General features: G+C 44.0%; 3 protein-coding genes and 1 long non-coding RNA gene across 5 annotated transcripts; 2 read left to right on the top strand and 2 right to left on the bottom strand.

Annotated features, from left to right (window-relative positions):
* Positions 1-687: 687 nt before the first annotated feature.
* On the top strand, positions 688-5,940 carry LOC136353678 (uncharacterized). The gene is made up of 2 exons (XR_010737070.1): positions 688-2,053; positions 5,568-5,940. It is a non-coding gene; the product is annotated as an uncharacterized lncRNA (long non-coding RNA).
* LOC107276704 (putative WEB family protein At1g65010, chloroplastic) lies at positions 2,312-5,174 on the bottom strand. The gene has a single exon (XM_015758261.3). It carries the CDS (start codon positions 5,110-5,112, stop codon positions 2,482-2,484), a length of 2,631 nt encoding a protein of 876 aa, XP_015613747.2. The 5' UTR covers positions 5,113-5,174; the 3' UTR covers positions 2,312-2,481.
* A 789-nt stretch (positions 5,941-6,729) lies between the features above and the next one.
* On the top strand, positions 6,730-9,749 carry LOC4349495 (uncharacterized). Of its 2 annotated transcripts, none has more exons than XM_015758708.3 (7): positions 6,730-7,023; positions 7,092-7,193; positions 7,484-7,598; positions 8,286-8,401; positions 8,519-8,707; positions 8,875-9,014; positions 9,393-9,749. In XM_015758708.3, exons 1-7 carry the CDS (start codon positions 6,887-6,889, stop codon positions 9,572-9,574), a joined length of 981 nt encoding a protein of 326 aa, XP_015614194.1. In that variant the 5' UTR covers positions 6,730-6,886; the 3' UTR covers positions 9,575-9,749. The 2 variants fall into 2 exon arrangements, with proteins under 2 accessions (XP_015614194.1, XP_015614193.1); XM_015758707.3 differs by having other exon boundaries at positions 8,875-9,020.
* Positions 9,750-10,376: 627 nt separating this feature from the next.
* LOC4349494 (cinnamoyl-CoA reductase-like SNL6) lies at positions 10,377-14,948 on the bottom strand. Its single transcript, XM_015758710.3, has 4 exons — positions 14,546-14,948; positions 13,728-13,937; positions 10,867-11,213; positions 10,377-10,753 (listed from the first exon to the last, which is right to left on the bottom strand). The coding sequence occupies exons 1-4, from the start codon at positions 14,849-14,851 to the stop codon at positions 10,657-10,659; spliced, it is 960 nt and encodes a 319-aa protein (XP_015614196.1). The 5' UTR covers positions 14,852-14,948; the 3' UTR covers positions 10,377-10,656.
* Positions 14,949-16,803: the final 1,855 nt, after the last annotated feature.

The following is a 16,803-nucleotide window of genomic DNA, read 5'->3' as shown; positions in this document are numbered from 1 at the left end:
GTTGCTTTTGCAAGTGAGGGTTCCTGGGTTATCTTAATTTTCTTCTAGGTTCTAGCCTTTTGAGTTATATGGCTTATTATAGTCTGCTATTCCTCTGTTCTAGGATTAATTTGACATCTCCTTGTGAATCCTGGCCTTGTAATGATAAGGTAGGGAATAACTTAAGGGTGGTTCGTGTTGTTCTCTATATATAGGCAATCAGTATTCTTTGTGCACCTCATACCTTTGTAAGTTAAAGAGTATTATTGCAATCATTATCAAATTTTGTAAGTTAAAGAGTATTATTGCTATCATTATCAAATTTCATGGTAATGGCATGATAGTTTTTCTGAAAAGGAACAAGGTGTATGACCATGCCATGCTTGCTTGTCGAAGCTAGGGCAGCTTCCAGAAAGCAATACCGTTGCTACATTGTGGTATTGTTGCATAATACTTTCAAGGATGAAAATTTGAATCTCTGGATGGCTTTCTTTTACAGCTTTTGGTCCCTTATACTCCGGATTCAGGGAATCTCATGCTGCACATAAGTAACCTTTCCAATTCTCTTTACCTGTTCTAATGCAATACTGGTATTTCTCCACTTATTTTGAAGAAATTAAAGACATTGCATTTGCCATATCAACTACACCATTGCACCATACTTTCCTGCTGTTTCTGGTCTGTATCCAAGCATATTTGCTTCAGGGTAACAAGTTAAATACCAGGGTGACACGAGTGACAAGTAATTAGCCAGCTGTAACTCTAGTGTTTTTGAAGGCTTGTGTTGGTTAGCAGGCGTGCCAATCATGCCGGATAGCTTAGAAGCGTTACACTGTCTTTGTATTCGTGAAGATAAATTTGGCAGACGTGGTACAATTTTTTTTAATAAAAAATGTAAAGCAGTACTAGCTGTTTGCCTCGTCGTAGAAGTAGAAGGGATATATTCATTTGGTGATGCGGTATTTGTGTAAGCAAATGGATGTTGCTAATGCTTGGCGTGTCCGTGTGGAGAAGAAGAATAAATAATCCTTGCATAGCTTTCCGGGGTCAGCCGAAAATATGGGCAATTACAGGACGTAAGACATTTCTGTGGTCAAGTAAATGACGTGGCAAATTCCAGTTTACTTTAAGGGACATATATTTGCGTGGGGGCCGTGGACGGCTGACGTGGAAATGGGCCAGCAACCTTTATTTGTAGTGCTTCATTATATTGCTTGCTGATTCTGGATCTGGTCAAATCAAATCTGGATCGAATTCTTCACATTCACAGGTTAGAGCGTACTGCGTGTGGCGAGCAGATTAACCCTCTGTTGATCTGGCTGGCACCACTTGACTGGCTAAGCTAAAATGCTCTTCTTATACAAAGTGGCTGTCACCATCACTCATGTACCTTGTTTTTCATTTTCTTTGTAAGTATTTTTTTTGGTCACTTTGTTCTTGTGGGATATAATCGGCGTGTTCTTTGCAATTTGCAAAAGAAAAGCGGGGAGAATATGGCAAGAGGCAGGCACAGCACATATACTAGAGAAGATGATGATTATGATAGTGATGTGCTTCCAGTCCACAAACCGGCCTCTATCCGAGCTGGTGGAGCGCCTGCTGGTAGCCTGGTAGTATGTTGTTTGTTTGGCAACCCACAATTATCAATAATACAAGTATGTACTCCTTTTGCCTTGACTAAACGAGACATTTCTTATACAACGAATCTGGACATGTAAGACATTTCTGTATTCTAATTATTTTGGGAGAGAGGGAGTATCTATCTACATATTGCTACTGCTAAGCTATTACTACTAGGAGTACTCCAGAATCTGATGAAGACGATTAATCCAATCCATCCTGCAGGCTGCAGGAGGACAGGAGTGGAGGGAGACGGACCACCACCCATGTATCTGCATCTGTATCATTCCCAGTGGCCCAGATCTATCGATATGATAATGATGATGATGATGATGATGGGAAAGACAAATTAATTATTGACTTTTCAAAGCACACCCTCATCCGCCTCGCTGAAATCTTTGACCAGGACGACGACTACTGGAGCCTGCAGCCGCCTGATGCATCCAATCCAACGGTAACAAACTGGGGGACCTCTTTTCTTATCTTCTCTTCCCTTCTGTTATTATAGTACTAGTATACTCCATGATGAATATCAACGGTTTTAGATTTCAATTCTGCTAGCATGTCCAACTATCATGCCTACATACTGAGGGAGTAGATAGTACTTTTTTTTTTTTTGAAAGGAGTGGGAGTAGATAGTACTAGCAGCTGTGATATTTATTTAACAGCAAAATGGGTGATTTCTGGATTCAGAGTTTCAGACATTTCATATGGATACATGTTGCTTCTGTACGTTTATGGTTCGGTGACAAAATCACTCAATGGGTACAAATTAACGAGCCTAACACTAGTACCAAAAACCAATAACCTGAACATATATGGAGTAGTTGCGAGGAAATTAAAGAACGGGTTGTTAGCATAGGGTGTACATGGAATTCGAGTTTAAGATACTAGTTTGGCATGGCTGTTCAACTTGGTGAAATGAGCTTTCTTCTTGAGCAGGCTCCCGAATTTCTTCAGCAAAGCCTTCTTCTTCTTATGCTGGTTGTGCTGCTCCTTGTTGAAAGACGACGTCGGCCCATGAATCAGCGGTCCATTCATCTGCTCTACAGCTGCATCGTCTCCCTGCGACTCGATCTCCTCATCGTCGCTCGACTCATTATCATCGTCGTCCCTATGCTTGCTTATGTCATCTTCTATGATCTTGCTGTTCTCAAGAGTCTTCACCTCCATTGCTAAAGCCTCCTCCTTTCCATGCTTCACTATCACCTGCTGCTGCTGCTGCTTCATGATCACCGTCTCCACTTCGACGTGCTTAATCTCATCCTCTTGGGTTCTCCTGTTGCTGCTGTTCACATCATCTCGCACATTGTCCATGGGCGAGCAGATCATCTTCCGGAACATGTTGTGCTGCTTCTCTGGGCTCCTGATAGCCGCCACTCCATTAGCCGAGTACTCTCCTGCTAGCTTCCTAGCTGTGGAGGCCTCTGCAACCAGTGAAGAGAGCTCATCGATCTTCGCTTGCGCAGCGGCCTCTCTCGTCCGCAGGCCGTCGTACTCTCGTGCAATGCTCAGTAGCTCCTCCTCCTTCTCCGCAAGCGTCTCCTTCAACCTTAGGCTGCTGATTTTCTCTTCTTCGGCGGTCAGGTTGGCCTCGGTCATCTTGGACTCGAGCAGCCTCAGCTTGGCCTGCAGCTGAGCCTTGTCATCCTTGGCAGCATTTGCTTCTTGCTCTGCTGCTTTCAGTGATCCCAGCAACTTGTCCATTTCCAGCTTCATCAGTAGTACCTTGGATTTCTCTGTGCCTTTTGCCGCCTCTTCTTCTTCGGCTTTCTTCGCAGTTGCCTCTGCTAGTAGCTTTGAGAGCTCGTTGGCCTTTGCCAAGGCAGCTGTCTCTCTGAGACGAAGGTCAGTGACCTCATCATTCAGAGCAAGCACTTCCTTCTCCTTTCTTGACACAAGGTCCTTGAGGCCTACTGTGCTCTCGGACTCATCAGCTGTTTGTTGAACGCCAGTAGATGAGATGCTACTACCTTCTGAATTGGTGAGTTCAGATTGTTTCAGTTTATCAAGCAGCTGGGTTCTCTCTGCCTTGAGCTCCTGCACTTGCTTCTCTGCAGCTCCAAGTGACACCATTAGACTGCTCATCTCTGACTTGATAGAGCTCATTTCTTCTTCTGATCTCCTGATCATTTCTACAAACCCGGCCTCTTTCGATGCCCATTCGTCGTTGGAAATCTTGGCTTCTGAACCCAGCTTCTCAACTGTCTTGCTGATGCATTCAACCTCGCTCTTGGATTCATCAAGCATTAGCTGGTACCTGTCCTGTGCATTCTTCATCTCTGCCTTGAGCTCGGATATCTGAAGCTGTGCACTGTCCAGCTCTGTCTGTTTTGCCAGTACACGTTCCTTGGCTTCTCTTGCTTCCGATGACACTTCGCGCAGCGCAGCCGCTAAATCTTCGACGGCCTTCTTGGCCTTATCCCTCTCATCTCTGGCACCATCGAGCTCCTGCTCAATCCTGATCTTGTCTTGAGACAGCAGGCTGATCTGCGAGTTCACCGTCTTCTCGTTGGTGACAACCTGCTGATGTGCTTCGTTGAGCAGCTTATGTTGAGAGGTCAAGCGATCAATGGTGGCCTGCAGCTGATGCGACTCCTTGGTTGCAACGTCGAGGCGCCTGTTGGTCTCCAAGAAGCACTCCTTGTACTCGCGCGCTTCCTTCTCCAAGGATGACACCTTCTCTTTGAGCTGGACGACCTGGGATTGCTCGTGCTGCAGCATGGATTTGCATTCGTCGAAGCTGCTCGTCAGTGACTGGAGCGAGTCCTCGTTGGATTTGTTGAGAGAGGAGAGTTCGTGGAGGCGAGCTTGAAGCGACTCTGCCTTGGTCTTCCACTCCTGGGCGGCGAGGTTGGCATCGGCCTCTGCCCTCTTGGCGTAGGCGATGTCAACCTTGAGGCCATGGAGAAGCTGCTCTGCTCTGCCCACGTCCTCCTTCCGAGACGCCTCTGCGTTCTGGAGCTCGGCTCGTAGCCCGGAGGCCTCGGACTCCAGCTTGGCGACGATCGCCGTGGCCTCCTCTGCTTTCGTCTCCAGCTCCGACTGGAGGCGGGACACCTCCGCCGCCAGGGTCGCCGCCTTGTCGGCGTTGGCGTCGGCGATCTGCCTGGCCGTGTTCGTGGCCTCGACGGCCAGTGCCAGCTCGTCCTTGACCCTGCCGAGCTCGGCGGCGAGCTCGGCGCGGCGCAGGTCGATGGCGTGGCACCTGGCGTTCCAGTCGCGTTCTTTCGTCTGCGCCAGGTCGATGGCGAGCTGCTCACGCTCGATGGACTTGAAGCGCTCGAGGTCGAGGGCCTCCTCGGCGGCGCTCTGAGCGGCGTGGGCGTCATCGGCGAGGCGGCGGGCGAGGGAGAGGTCGTGGAGGAGCTGGGCCTTGTCCCTGTCGATGACGGCCAGGTGTTCCCGCGCGTTCTTGAGGTCCTCCTGCACCGCGTTCAGCTGCGCCTGCAGCAGCTGCTCCGCCGCCGACGCCGCCGCGGGCCTCGCATTCGCTCCGCGCGCTTTCTGCATTCTCTTCGATCCACCACATATCAACCGATCAATCTAAGAAATCTATAAAAACTGAATTCGTTGATCGATCGATGAGAATGCATTTGATCCAAGTTAGTTGGGGAAACGTACATCGGGAGTTGTGGCCCGGGATGCCTTGAAGGATCGTCGTTCTGGCTTGGGTATGTCCATGGAAGATTTGTCGAGCAGCGCATTCGCATTCGCATGCGCATTGTTGGAGGTGGAAGCAGCTGATGATGGCCTGACCTGCTGCAGCCTAGCAACTCTAGGCACCGATGAGGAAGCCCTGCAGACGATTTAGCTTTGATCACCATCTATCCATCTTGTTACTCCAATTAAGAGAATCAAATACTAGACATGAATACATATCTGACGACTGACTATTGATGCAGCAGCAGCAGTAATAAAGCTAGTATTAGATGCCTTAAAATTAACACAGTGCAAATGCAATGCAGGGAGATGCACACATACTTGGGCTTGGATGCTTGCTGCATTTTGTTGGCCGGCCGGAGCGTACAGTTTTAAGTTGAGAGATGGAGCATGCTGCAATGCACACAGACAAATGATCTCTCGTCCTATTTGTTAGTATGAGCTACTCCTATATGATAGTATCGATCCATCGATGATATATCCAGGTCCAGTATGGCAACAATGGACGTGCTGGGCTGTTTCGTCCCTTAATAATTATGGCATGCAGACCACTACTCTAATGTTATACGCATGTTGAGCTGGTGATGATCGATACGATCAGTGCTTTTGCCTGACGTTGATGCCCAACACTAAACACGATTACATCATACTCTTTAACTCATGGCCCCATGTTTGACACACGTACTATTCTTCTTCAAGGTTTTATTTTGCTTGATGATTTCTTATTTAAAATAATGGCATGCCAACACAAACCTGAATTCTAAACTCTAAAACTAAGGAATTTTGTGGCTTCCAAGTTATGGCAACTTTGAGGAATAAAAAAAATATAGTTGTTGATGTTTTATATGTGAGGTGTATGAATAAATGCAGTTGCATAAGATTTTTGTCTTTCAACTTGGGCCTTATTATGGTCCATTTGATCACTCAGCCTGTCGAAATACAGCTAGTCGCCCCAATTGTCTTATTATCAAAGACACCACCACCATTAGTGAAGTGTTTGAGAGCACAAGCAACTATCCAGCTCCAAATTAAGGTTCTTATATATTACTGAATGTGATATTTTTGTGTCCCCAAATTTTGGATCCATACCAAGTGTATAATATAAAACGGTATTTCTTGACTATAACAGATGATTTTTTTTTGACACCAACAGATGATTCGTTGGTTGACAGTAGTACCAACACAGATGCAAGTAAAACATGAATCTGAATTCTGAAGTTGTCCGTTCAAAAAAAAAAAAAAGAATTCTGAAGTTGTCGAGGAAGGAGACAAAAAAGTGTAAGTTTACGGAGTTTGATAACTGGGCCATTGGACCGTTCGAAAAAGATAAGTGGGCCATTGGTATGAGGCCCAGCAGATAGGCATAAGGCGAGGCCAGCCCATGGGGCAGTATTCCTTTCTTTCAACTTTTGGCAGAGTCCATGCTTAGTGGCTAAGCTAAAGCAGAGGAGGACGACAGACAAACTCAAGTGAAGACTGGAGATTTCTTTCTTTCTTTCATTCCTTTCCTCCTGCGAGTGCGAGTGCGATCCGGGGCAAGGCAAATCCGATTCCGAGCTCAGAGGCATCAGGCGTCGAGTTCGTCGATCGATCGCTGCAGAGAAGCAGAGAGAGATCGAGAGAGATGTGGGTGGAGATTCTGTGCGGGCTGTTGGCGTACAAGATCATCCGCCGCGTCTTCTTCGCCGACTCCGACGACCCCGCGCACCTCGCCGACCTCGATTCCGCCCACTCCGACCTCTGCTTCGCCCTCGCCTCCAGGTTCCGTCTCCCGCCCCCTCCCCTAATCCTCCCCCGATGCCCTAAATCCCCTATCTCCCTCCCTCCAGGCTCGAGAAGCTCTACTCCGCCCGCTGCTTCGTCGGCCTCCGCATCCCCGACCCCGACGCCGGCGAGCGCCAGCATGTCGACCTCGTCCTCCTTACCAACAGGTACGTCCTTCCTTTCGTCCCCCCGTCTTCCGCCCCATTAGTACCTCTACCCTACATCCCCTGCTTATTACAGATTTCTTCAATTCTATGTACGGATTTGTACCACCTCTCTACTGCACCTCACAAGTTCACAACACTAGAATCGACCAATCCACACTGGCCTTCACTGTAATTTGCATACCGCACTACAATTCATGGATCATTAATGTGTGCGTTTGTATCATCCATGTTCAATTACTTGTGGGGATATTGCTTTGTGCAACCAACTTCTCACCTTCTTTCCTCAACAGGGAGGTCATGGTAGTGGCTATCCACAACATTTCTGGTTTTGTTGAGGTCGATAAGGATGGCAACTGGACTTGCCCCAGTGATAAGAAGAACAAGCATGGTGTTATCCCAAACCCGGTATGTCATTTATTTCCTTCACTGCCTCATTATGACCCATTGCCATTGCCTCTTGCAGTAAGGCACCATGTATATTGCAACTCTTGTTTTCATTCGGTGCTATACTCTTGGGTGAAAAAACAAAAAACAAAGGCAACATACATAATTAGGCTCCGTTTGACATTTTGGTAGATTATGGTCATCTTGCTTGGTGCAACTTCTTTTAGACATTTCAGCGTTCGGCAAATTTCTTTTCTCTCGATCTTTGTTGCAGATGATAACTATTATGTTCCGAAAATTTGGAATAGTTGTGAGAAACATAACAGTTGATGGCATATTTTTCTAACCTTAAGTTTATATAATTAAAAGGAACTGTACCGATTATAAATTTCCATTTCCACAGCAACTTCAAAGTAAGTTATAATGATGCTAACTGTCATTGGTCAGTGAGGCTTACAACAAACTCTAACCTGTGTACAGATTCTGTCTTGTGACGAAAACTCTTCATGTTGAATTCTTCTGTCAGTAAACTTTATGCTGCTTAGTCCCTTACTCCCTTGCTATTATTGTCTTCCAAACCATAAACATATGTGCATATCAGGTCGGAATCTGATTTGGGATTTTGAGTGTTTGAGCGTGCACAGTTGATAGCCCTTCTCATGTTGAGCATTTTGTTTTGCTAATTGTTTCTTACATTTTGTTCTGTAGGTACTGCAAGTCAATAGACTGGCTGCCAATCTTCAATCGTACTTGGAGAAGAGGGGAGCAAAACTGCCTGATGGTCATATAACTGGAAAGATTGTACTGCCAAATCCCAACTGCAGGTTAGTTCTTCATATTGAGCTATGTTCTTTGTGATCGTACTTGCAGAATTTTTCTTTCTGTTTTTTGTTTGTCTTTTTATTTTTTAAGTTTTAACTATCTAACAAGTGCTCCACCAGGCCTTCCTATGCCATCACTCTTCAACCAGAAGTTATCTTGTACGATCAATGGAAAGATCTTAAAGCAGATTCCAAAGGTGGACTTTCAACATGGATTAAAGGTGCATTCAGTGGAAGCAAAGGTGACATGCAAGATTCGTTACTCCAAAATCTACATTTCATTCTCAGCACGTCGCCTATGTGGGACAGGTAAAGAACATGGCCATGAACACTTAAAGCGAACAGCCAAGAAGCAATCTAAAATTTATTCCGATAATCGAATCGCAGCCTATCACAGAACATCCGTTACCTGTTAGTTCTGCACAAAGATGTAGAGGCTGAGGTCAAACTTTTATAGTTGATATTTCCTTGTGTAGGTTGGAACTCAAAGGGGACAGGAATATTCTTGGTGAATTCATTGAATTCAAAGGCAGGCACGATGATATTCAGGCCTTGAAATGTCTGAAGAGATCAAAAGTTTGCCGATTCATAGTCCAGAAATCAACTCTGTTTGGAGGTTTTGGTAACTTTTCTGCACTGTACCTTCTTGTTATTCTGTTTGCGAAGCACTCCTGTGAACGTACATGGGTCGAATAATACTCTAAGGTTGTCAGAAAAATGCATTTGTTTCCTGGAAGCTATGCTAGTACAAAATGAAATAAGAAATGAGAATAGATCAACTGATATGCACGGAAATTGCTTATTGATGTCTTGCACTAATTCATATTTGTAAAATAAAAGGTGATGTCTTGCACTAATTCATATTTGTAAAATAAAAGGTAAATTATATAATTCAGTAGCAGTAGATGATTCTGTTGTCATAAATAAATGAGATAATTAGCTTGATTGACTTGCTACATTTACCTTACCTGGTCGTTTTGTTATTGCATTGCAGGTCGGTCAAGAGTGCAAATATTGTATTCACCACGAGATTATCGTGCTGAAGGAACTTCATCCTCTGAATGGAAAGAGATATCAGTGAAACAATATACAGAAATTCTTTTTCAGCCATTGCACTCGAAAAAAGTTAAGAAGTTCAAGCTGTCAAGTGTTGCTTCTGTGACACTGAGTGCCTAGTGAGTTGAAATTTTATCCACGGGGTACTTCCTGTTGCAGTAGTATATAGAGTACCTTCCTGGCTTCTGTATGTGCTCCTCAGTTAAAGTTTGTCTTGTTGTTTCTGTACACCAACCTGTACTTACTTTAAGATGTCAGTTAGCATGAAATTAGAAAAAAATGAATGATTTGAATATGCCTCTTAATCGTTGATATTTAGTTTCATATCTGTCACTGGAAGCGGAGTCCCTATCCCTTCACAGTATTGCTGGTAGGGATTGTCGGTCTAGTTTATTTTGTTCTTTCTTCATCTATGCGCTAAAGATGTGAGTGGTCATTTTCTCTTCTCCGGACCCACCTCATTGATTCACAAGATGGACCTGGAACATTTCCTTGCTGGCCATGTGCTTTTAGTCTATGAATTCGTATGCATCAAGAAAATCGTGTACAAATTGTCAAGGAGTTGTGTTGTTTTGGGACTAAGGGCAGAAAGATAAGAGAAATCGTGAACTGTAATACATATTGTCAACGAGTGATGTTGTGTTGCGACTCAAGAGAGGGCAGAGAGATAGGAGGGACGTTTACAATGCTATCTGTATCTGACTGACTAGGGTCTCCGTCAGATGTCAAACATGATTTTATTATTATTATTTCCCATGGTTTTTGTTTAAAGGTTGGTGATCTTGACCTCTTTGGATAGGGTATTTGATGTTTGTCAAAGTTGTGGTTAAACCATGATAATGGATGGATACATTAAAACTGATGTGCAACTATATCTTTCTCGTCCCTTCAACATGACTACATCACAAAATGGCTTTGCATAGAGAGTTAACACAGCTGCAAATATATTTTCCTAGTGTTTGATCACCTAGGGATTTTGTTTGTTGGTATATAAGTAATCATTGAAATGATCTTACCCTCTGTAAGAATGGAATACATGTGGCAGCTTGGCCATGTACAACATGTACATTTGACCAAACCAAATTTCCCTCCCTTTAGAGGAGAAAGAATAAAAGAAATAGAAGAAGATACAAGAGGAGTAGTACATGTCTAGTTGCACGTGTGATATATAAAATAAAGGAAGGCAAATCCCCTAGTTTAATTTAATTTATGTCCCCGTATACGCCACTGGTGAAGTCCAGCATGAGTTTGTTGAGCTTCTTTGTGTGGATCCTCTGTGGGATCACCTTGAGCTCATCACTGCAATTTGCAAACAAATAAAAAGGTCCATATTAATCAATTGATACTAATTCATATTAATTAATTAATTAATCTAATCTAAATGACGAAGAAGAGGAAGACGATGAAGGAACCTCGGCGGCGCAGGGGGTCGCGGCGCGGCGGCGGAGGAGATGAGCATCTGGGCGAGCTTGGCGGCGTCCTCCGGGCGGCAGATGGCGTTGTTGAAGCAGAGGTAGCGTCCGTAGGCGGTGGGGCACTCGTAGGCGGCGATGTGGGCGTCGGCGAGGAAGTCGACGTCGACGGTGACGAGGACGCCGTGGTCGTACATGTCGGGTGCACCCTTGAGGTAAGGGTGGCCGGCGGTGAGGCCGGGGCCGGTGAGCAGGCCGGCGTTGATGGCCACCATGTCTACTCCTCTGTCCATTGCCAGGGCCCACGCCGTCCTCTCCGATAGCGTCTTGGCCAGAGCGTGCCACAGCTGCAATTGATTTAAACACAATGTCACTCTCACTCACTGTGCAATTCTTCTTCTTCCTAACACAATTCATCAATAAGCTATAATCCGCTACTTGGATGGCTGTCAATTTCATGATCCAATGAACAAGTAAATTATTAAAGGAGTCTGATACTACCTCTTTTTTTTTAAGAGACAATCCATTATATGCCACTGAGTTTGTCATAGCTCTACGATTTGCCACTGACTTTGTCACGTTCTATAATATACCATCGACTTTTACTTAACTTCTATGATTTACCATTGCCGTCCAGTTAGTCTCCGTTAGTACTGTACAATTTTGTCCAAATGACCAAAATACCCCTGGGATAAAACTTCCAAAATGTGGACAAAAATTCTGAAATACCATATTATAAACATAAGATTGTAAACATTCAAAATTTGTCCAAAAACTTAAAGTCTGACATTTCAGATTTTTTATCCAAAATTTGAAAGTTTTTGTCTCAGGGGTATTTTGGTCATTTGGATGAAAGTGTACAGTACTAACGGAGACTAACCGGATGGCGGTGGTAAATCGTAGAAGTTAAGCAAAAATCGATGGCATATTATAGAACGTGACAAAGTCAGTGGCAAATTGTAGACCTATGACAAACTCAGTGGCATACAATGGATTATCTCTTTTTTTATGTAGGAATATCGTATCTAGTAAACAAAGGAGTAGGTGATTATAATAATGAAGAGAAGCAGAAAAAGGGTGGGCTGGGATACGTGTGATCGTTTTCCGTAGGTGTCCTAATCCCAACAGCTCAAGAGTCGCACTCATTCATTCGACGTGCATGCGTATGCGTATGCGTGTCCATCCTCTTCTCTTCTTCTTCTTGGCGCAGCCACACACTCTCAGCTGGTTTGGGAATGAAAGAGGACCTTTTGTTGCGGTCAAGACTTGCCAATTCTTCTCTTGGACACCTGGATTGTACTCCACTTATCAGGCGAAGCAAGAGTTGACATATTCAGAAGCCACCCACACTAGCTAGTAGTAGCAGCTTGTTGTTGCTTTTACTCTCAAGGGTTTGGTTTGGTTTGGTTTGTTGTTGAACCTGCTGCTTTGCATGCTTGCTTCTAGATAGGCTTTGCTATTAGTGTTTGCGATACAAAGAGGGAGGGAGGTTGGTAAGAGGGAAAGCCTTGATGTTTAAGATGACCCTATTTATATCGGTGATCTTTGTGTGAGCGAAATTGAATTGCTTGCACACTTTTGTACTACTAATACAAGCACTAGGAGGATTGGTGGCGAAAAGGGAAGTGATTAAATATTAAGGTGTAGTCACTCATGTACTAGTGGCTCTGGTGATGGCGAAAGGTACCGGCCGCCAGCCACCCAGCCAGGCCATATATGGTTGAGCTGAGTAGAATTGACCGGCCATATGGTATAGTACAAGTATGTACTATCTCCGTTCTAAAATCCGTGCCCAACATTTGACCGTCCGTCTTATTTGAAAAATTTATGAAAAATTTAAAAATATTTAGTCACACATAAAGTACTAGTCATGTTTTATCATCTAATAGCAATAAAAATACTAATCATATAAAATTTTCAAATAAGACGAACGGTCAAACGTTAAACGTGAATAGTGTAAAACTGCACTTATTTTGGGACGGAGGGAGTAGTGTAGTACTCCCTCTGTCCCATGATATAAGGAATTTTAAGTTTTTACTTGTATTATTTGACCACTTGTCTTATTCAAAAAAAATTGTGCAAATATAAAAAACGAAAAGTTGTGCTTAAAATACTTTGGATAATAAAGTAAGTCACAAAAAAATAAATAATAATTCCAAATTTTTTTTGAATAAGACGAGTGATCAGAGAGTGCAAACAAAAACTCAAAATTTCTTATATTATGGGACGGAGGGAGTATATTGATGAGTAGAGTAACCTCCGTACTTGTAAAGGAAAATCGTTTTTGACAGCGACATGGTCTCCAAAACACAACTTTGACTTCTTATTTCTATAAAAATATTTATTGAAAGTGATATATGTATACTTTGATGAAAGTATTTTTCAAGACAAATCTATTCATATAATTTTTATATTTTCAACCTCAACAAACTGAGAGTTATTCATGATTTATATTTGTAAGGTTTGACTTAAATTTTGTTCTAAACGATTTTTTTTATGAGTATAGTGTAGTACTCGGTAACATTTGTTGTTGTTGGGTGGTGCATGCAATAACTAGTTTGTTCAGCTACTTGGACCAGCGCTACTGCCGTACCAATATTACTAATTTGCCATTGCGTTATCAATGAGCGGTGTACTGCTGTGCCACTAGTTGATCGAATCGATCAGTGACGACACGCATATATGATAGAATATAATAATAAAAGGATCGGCATGATGCGAATCAAGTGAATTGCAGATTTTGAGTGGAATAATAATACAGTAATACTAATAAAGAAAAGTACTACTAGTACAGTAGAGTATTATTAATAATTGAAAATAAAAAGAAAGGAAGATGGAGGAGGAAAAGGGAGCACACGTGCCTTGAATCTTCTGCAGAAGGTGAGGTCGCTCCAGGTGTTCTCGTCCAATTGCAAGGCAGCGTCATCGTCCTCCTCCGGCTGAGGCCTCCACACGACGGCGGTGACGGAGGAGTTGAAGACCACCCTCTCCATGGTGTCCGTCTGCGCGCACGCCTCCAGAATGTTGTGCGCCGCTCGCACCTCCGCCTCCACCATACCCTCCTCCTCATCCTGTTTTTTTTTTTTTGGTAAATTCAATCAGTTAGGATTAACATAATACATAATCAAGCCAAGTCATTCTCATGCTCCTACTCCGGCCGGTAGTTCGCCGGAGGAGCAGTGTGTACATGCAAAGCAGGGCAGGGGCATTAATTGATTGACGCGGAAAGGCTGGTTGGTAGGTGCAGTTATTAGTGTCATCGGTCATCCTCTTCTCGGAGCCAGCTAGCTGAAACTAGAACTGTGGAACTGGAAGGAGGAAGAAGGAGCTAGATAGATGATGATGATGATGATGATATGAGGCGCGCCATTGCCCATTAATGAAAGGGCAGCAGACCCAGCTCAGCACCATCTCATCTCTACTGTACTTGACATGCCAAATTAATGGCCGGCTCGATCGGTGCCAACCTAGCCATGCTCTCTTCCAGTATCATGCATCTACTAGTAGTACTATCCTTGACCTTGAGTTGTTAAGGATTGCGTAGTATCATCATCCTCAGATTTATGTATGTATGTACATATGCACAAGTAAGTAAAAAAAATGAAAAGGCTTGGTTTGATGCATGATTTTGTATGTAGAGCTAAATCGATCGAACAGGAGGAGAGAGAGAAAGACGTACTAGGAAGCAGGAGTGCGATTGCGATTGCGAGGAGGAAGGGGTGTTGAAGATGGCGAAGAGGCCGGAGCAGCCATGGACGGCGTCGGCGATGGCGTGGTAGTCCAAGGGGTCGGCGCGGAACAGCTTCAGGCGGGGGTGCTGCTGGTACTCTTCTTCTGGATGGTGGTGGTGGTGGGGGTAGGTGGCGGCGTGGACGGTGTAGCCTCGGCGGAGGAGACGGGCGACGAGGGCGTGGCCGAGCGGGCCGGACGCGTCCATCACGCACACGCTCTTCTTCTCCTCCTCGTTGCTCTCCCTCATCCTCATGCCCAACCAAAACTTGTCAACGACCAACAATAAGACGAGAGAGAGAGAGCTGGAACTGGAAGAAGAGATAGATGATGATAAAGCGGCCTATTGCACTACCCATCCAACTCCAGCAACCTTATATATACACTTGTACTCTGCCTCTCTGAGAGAGAGTATCTAGAAAGAAACAAAGAGAGAGCACGGATGGGGATGTGGGGGTTGGAATCGGAATTGGAGCCGGCCGGATTCGGAGGTGTCTTCAATTCTACTAGCTTGTTGCTTCATTCAAAGGGTGTGTTGTGTAGCTAAGCTAAGCTGCGCTGTGCTGTGGCCGCCAACAAACCAAACCATCCATACAAGAGAAGAATTGAAAGAGAAAAAAATACTCCCTCCATTTCGAAATGTTTGACACCATTGACTTTCTAGCACATGTTTGACCGTTCGTCTTATTCAAAAACTTTTATAAAATATGTAAAATTATATGCCTACATAAAAATATATTTAATAATGAATCAAATAATAGAAAAAGAATTAATAATTACTTAAATTTTTTGAATAAGACGAACGGTCAAACATGTTTAAAAAAGTCAACGGCGTCAAGCATTTCGAAACGGAGGGAGTACTAATCAACAAGACGTACGACGACTCTCGACTCTCATCGATCAACCTGCCTGCGGGCTGCGGCCGTTGTTAGTTGGGAGGATGACGGGCAGATATCAGTTAGTTGGCCGATTCATCGCCCTTCCTTCCTTCGATTAATTCTACCCGTTGGATCATTCGATCACTAACCTATACCGATCCATCCGCTTAACTGCTTCTTTAAATGTTTAATTAACTATTTCTTACTCTTAATAATTACTTATCATCAACTGGAGTAAAAGCTTATACACTTAATTTTGTGCCCATCAGCATCAGTCGGGCCACCTGGAGCTTAAGCCACCATGTAATTAAGGTGGCCACGTATACACTTAAATTACCCACTGGCCAGTCTCCACTTCCACGTGATCATGCATATATGGACGACGCATCTGCACATCCACCATTCCATCGCCATTCAACCAATTGTAAATCTCCTCTTCTGTAGCCACCAGTTCATTGCTACTCCTTGACTCTACGAGTATGTACGTATCATGCATCTAGGATCGCCCATGGACATACTAGCTTTAACAAAAGGATGTGTTTTTTTGCTCATTAGGATAACAAAACATGTGACCTCTTTCCTAGCTCTTTCTTTTCCTAGATTATAATTAATTAGCATAAGATTGTGCTCTTTCATTAAATATATATTGGGAGAAAATACAACCCTTAAGGATGTGAAAAGGGGAAAAGCACCTTATAAGTCATATACACTGTTTGGTAAGAACTCCCGAAATCACTTTGCTCATGCCAGAGCCCAAGTACGTCCTAGCTTCTTTCTTAATTTTATCAAAGAGGTTGGCTGTCATGGTCTCCTTGTGCTAAGATTCATCGCTTCCTCTCATTTCAGATCACCCAAACGACGACGAGGATTAAAGTGCGCAATCCCCATTTTGAAACACTTGTCATGTTTACTAGTGTCTCTCATTAGTCTTGCCCTTTTTGGGTTGCTTCCCAAAGCTCAAGATCGAGCTGATGATAGGCCATCCAAGTGGTTACCGGGTTTCATATTCTTTTCTTTTCGTGTATATGCAATTGGCCAAGAGGTGGAGAGTCATTTTGACTTCTCTACAGCAAAGAGGTTAGTGACATTTTGTCATTCTCTGGTTGCGAGCCGATCCCAAGTCTAAACCATATTTTGAATGACCAACCACGTGCAGAATTTGTATTTCCCTGGCGTCCATGTTTTCCGAATCAGTGAATCGAAGCCCGTGCTTTGTTGCCCCTAGACGGCACTGTGCCTGGTAGACTGACGATGCTGGAGTAATGCCCATGCACAATTTGATCAGGTTCCTCACCCTCCAACTGGATGTTTCCTAGCTAGCTCTTCATTT

Source organism: Oryza sativa, chromosome 10 (assembly GCF_034140825.1).
Source record: "Oryza sativa Japonica Group chromosome 10, ASM3414082v1".
NCBI lineage: Eukaryota > Viridiplantae > Streptophyta > Magnoliopsida > Poales > Poaceae > Oryza > Oryza sativa.
This window is presented reverse-complemented; position numbering and strand designations above follow the sequence as displayed.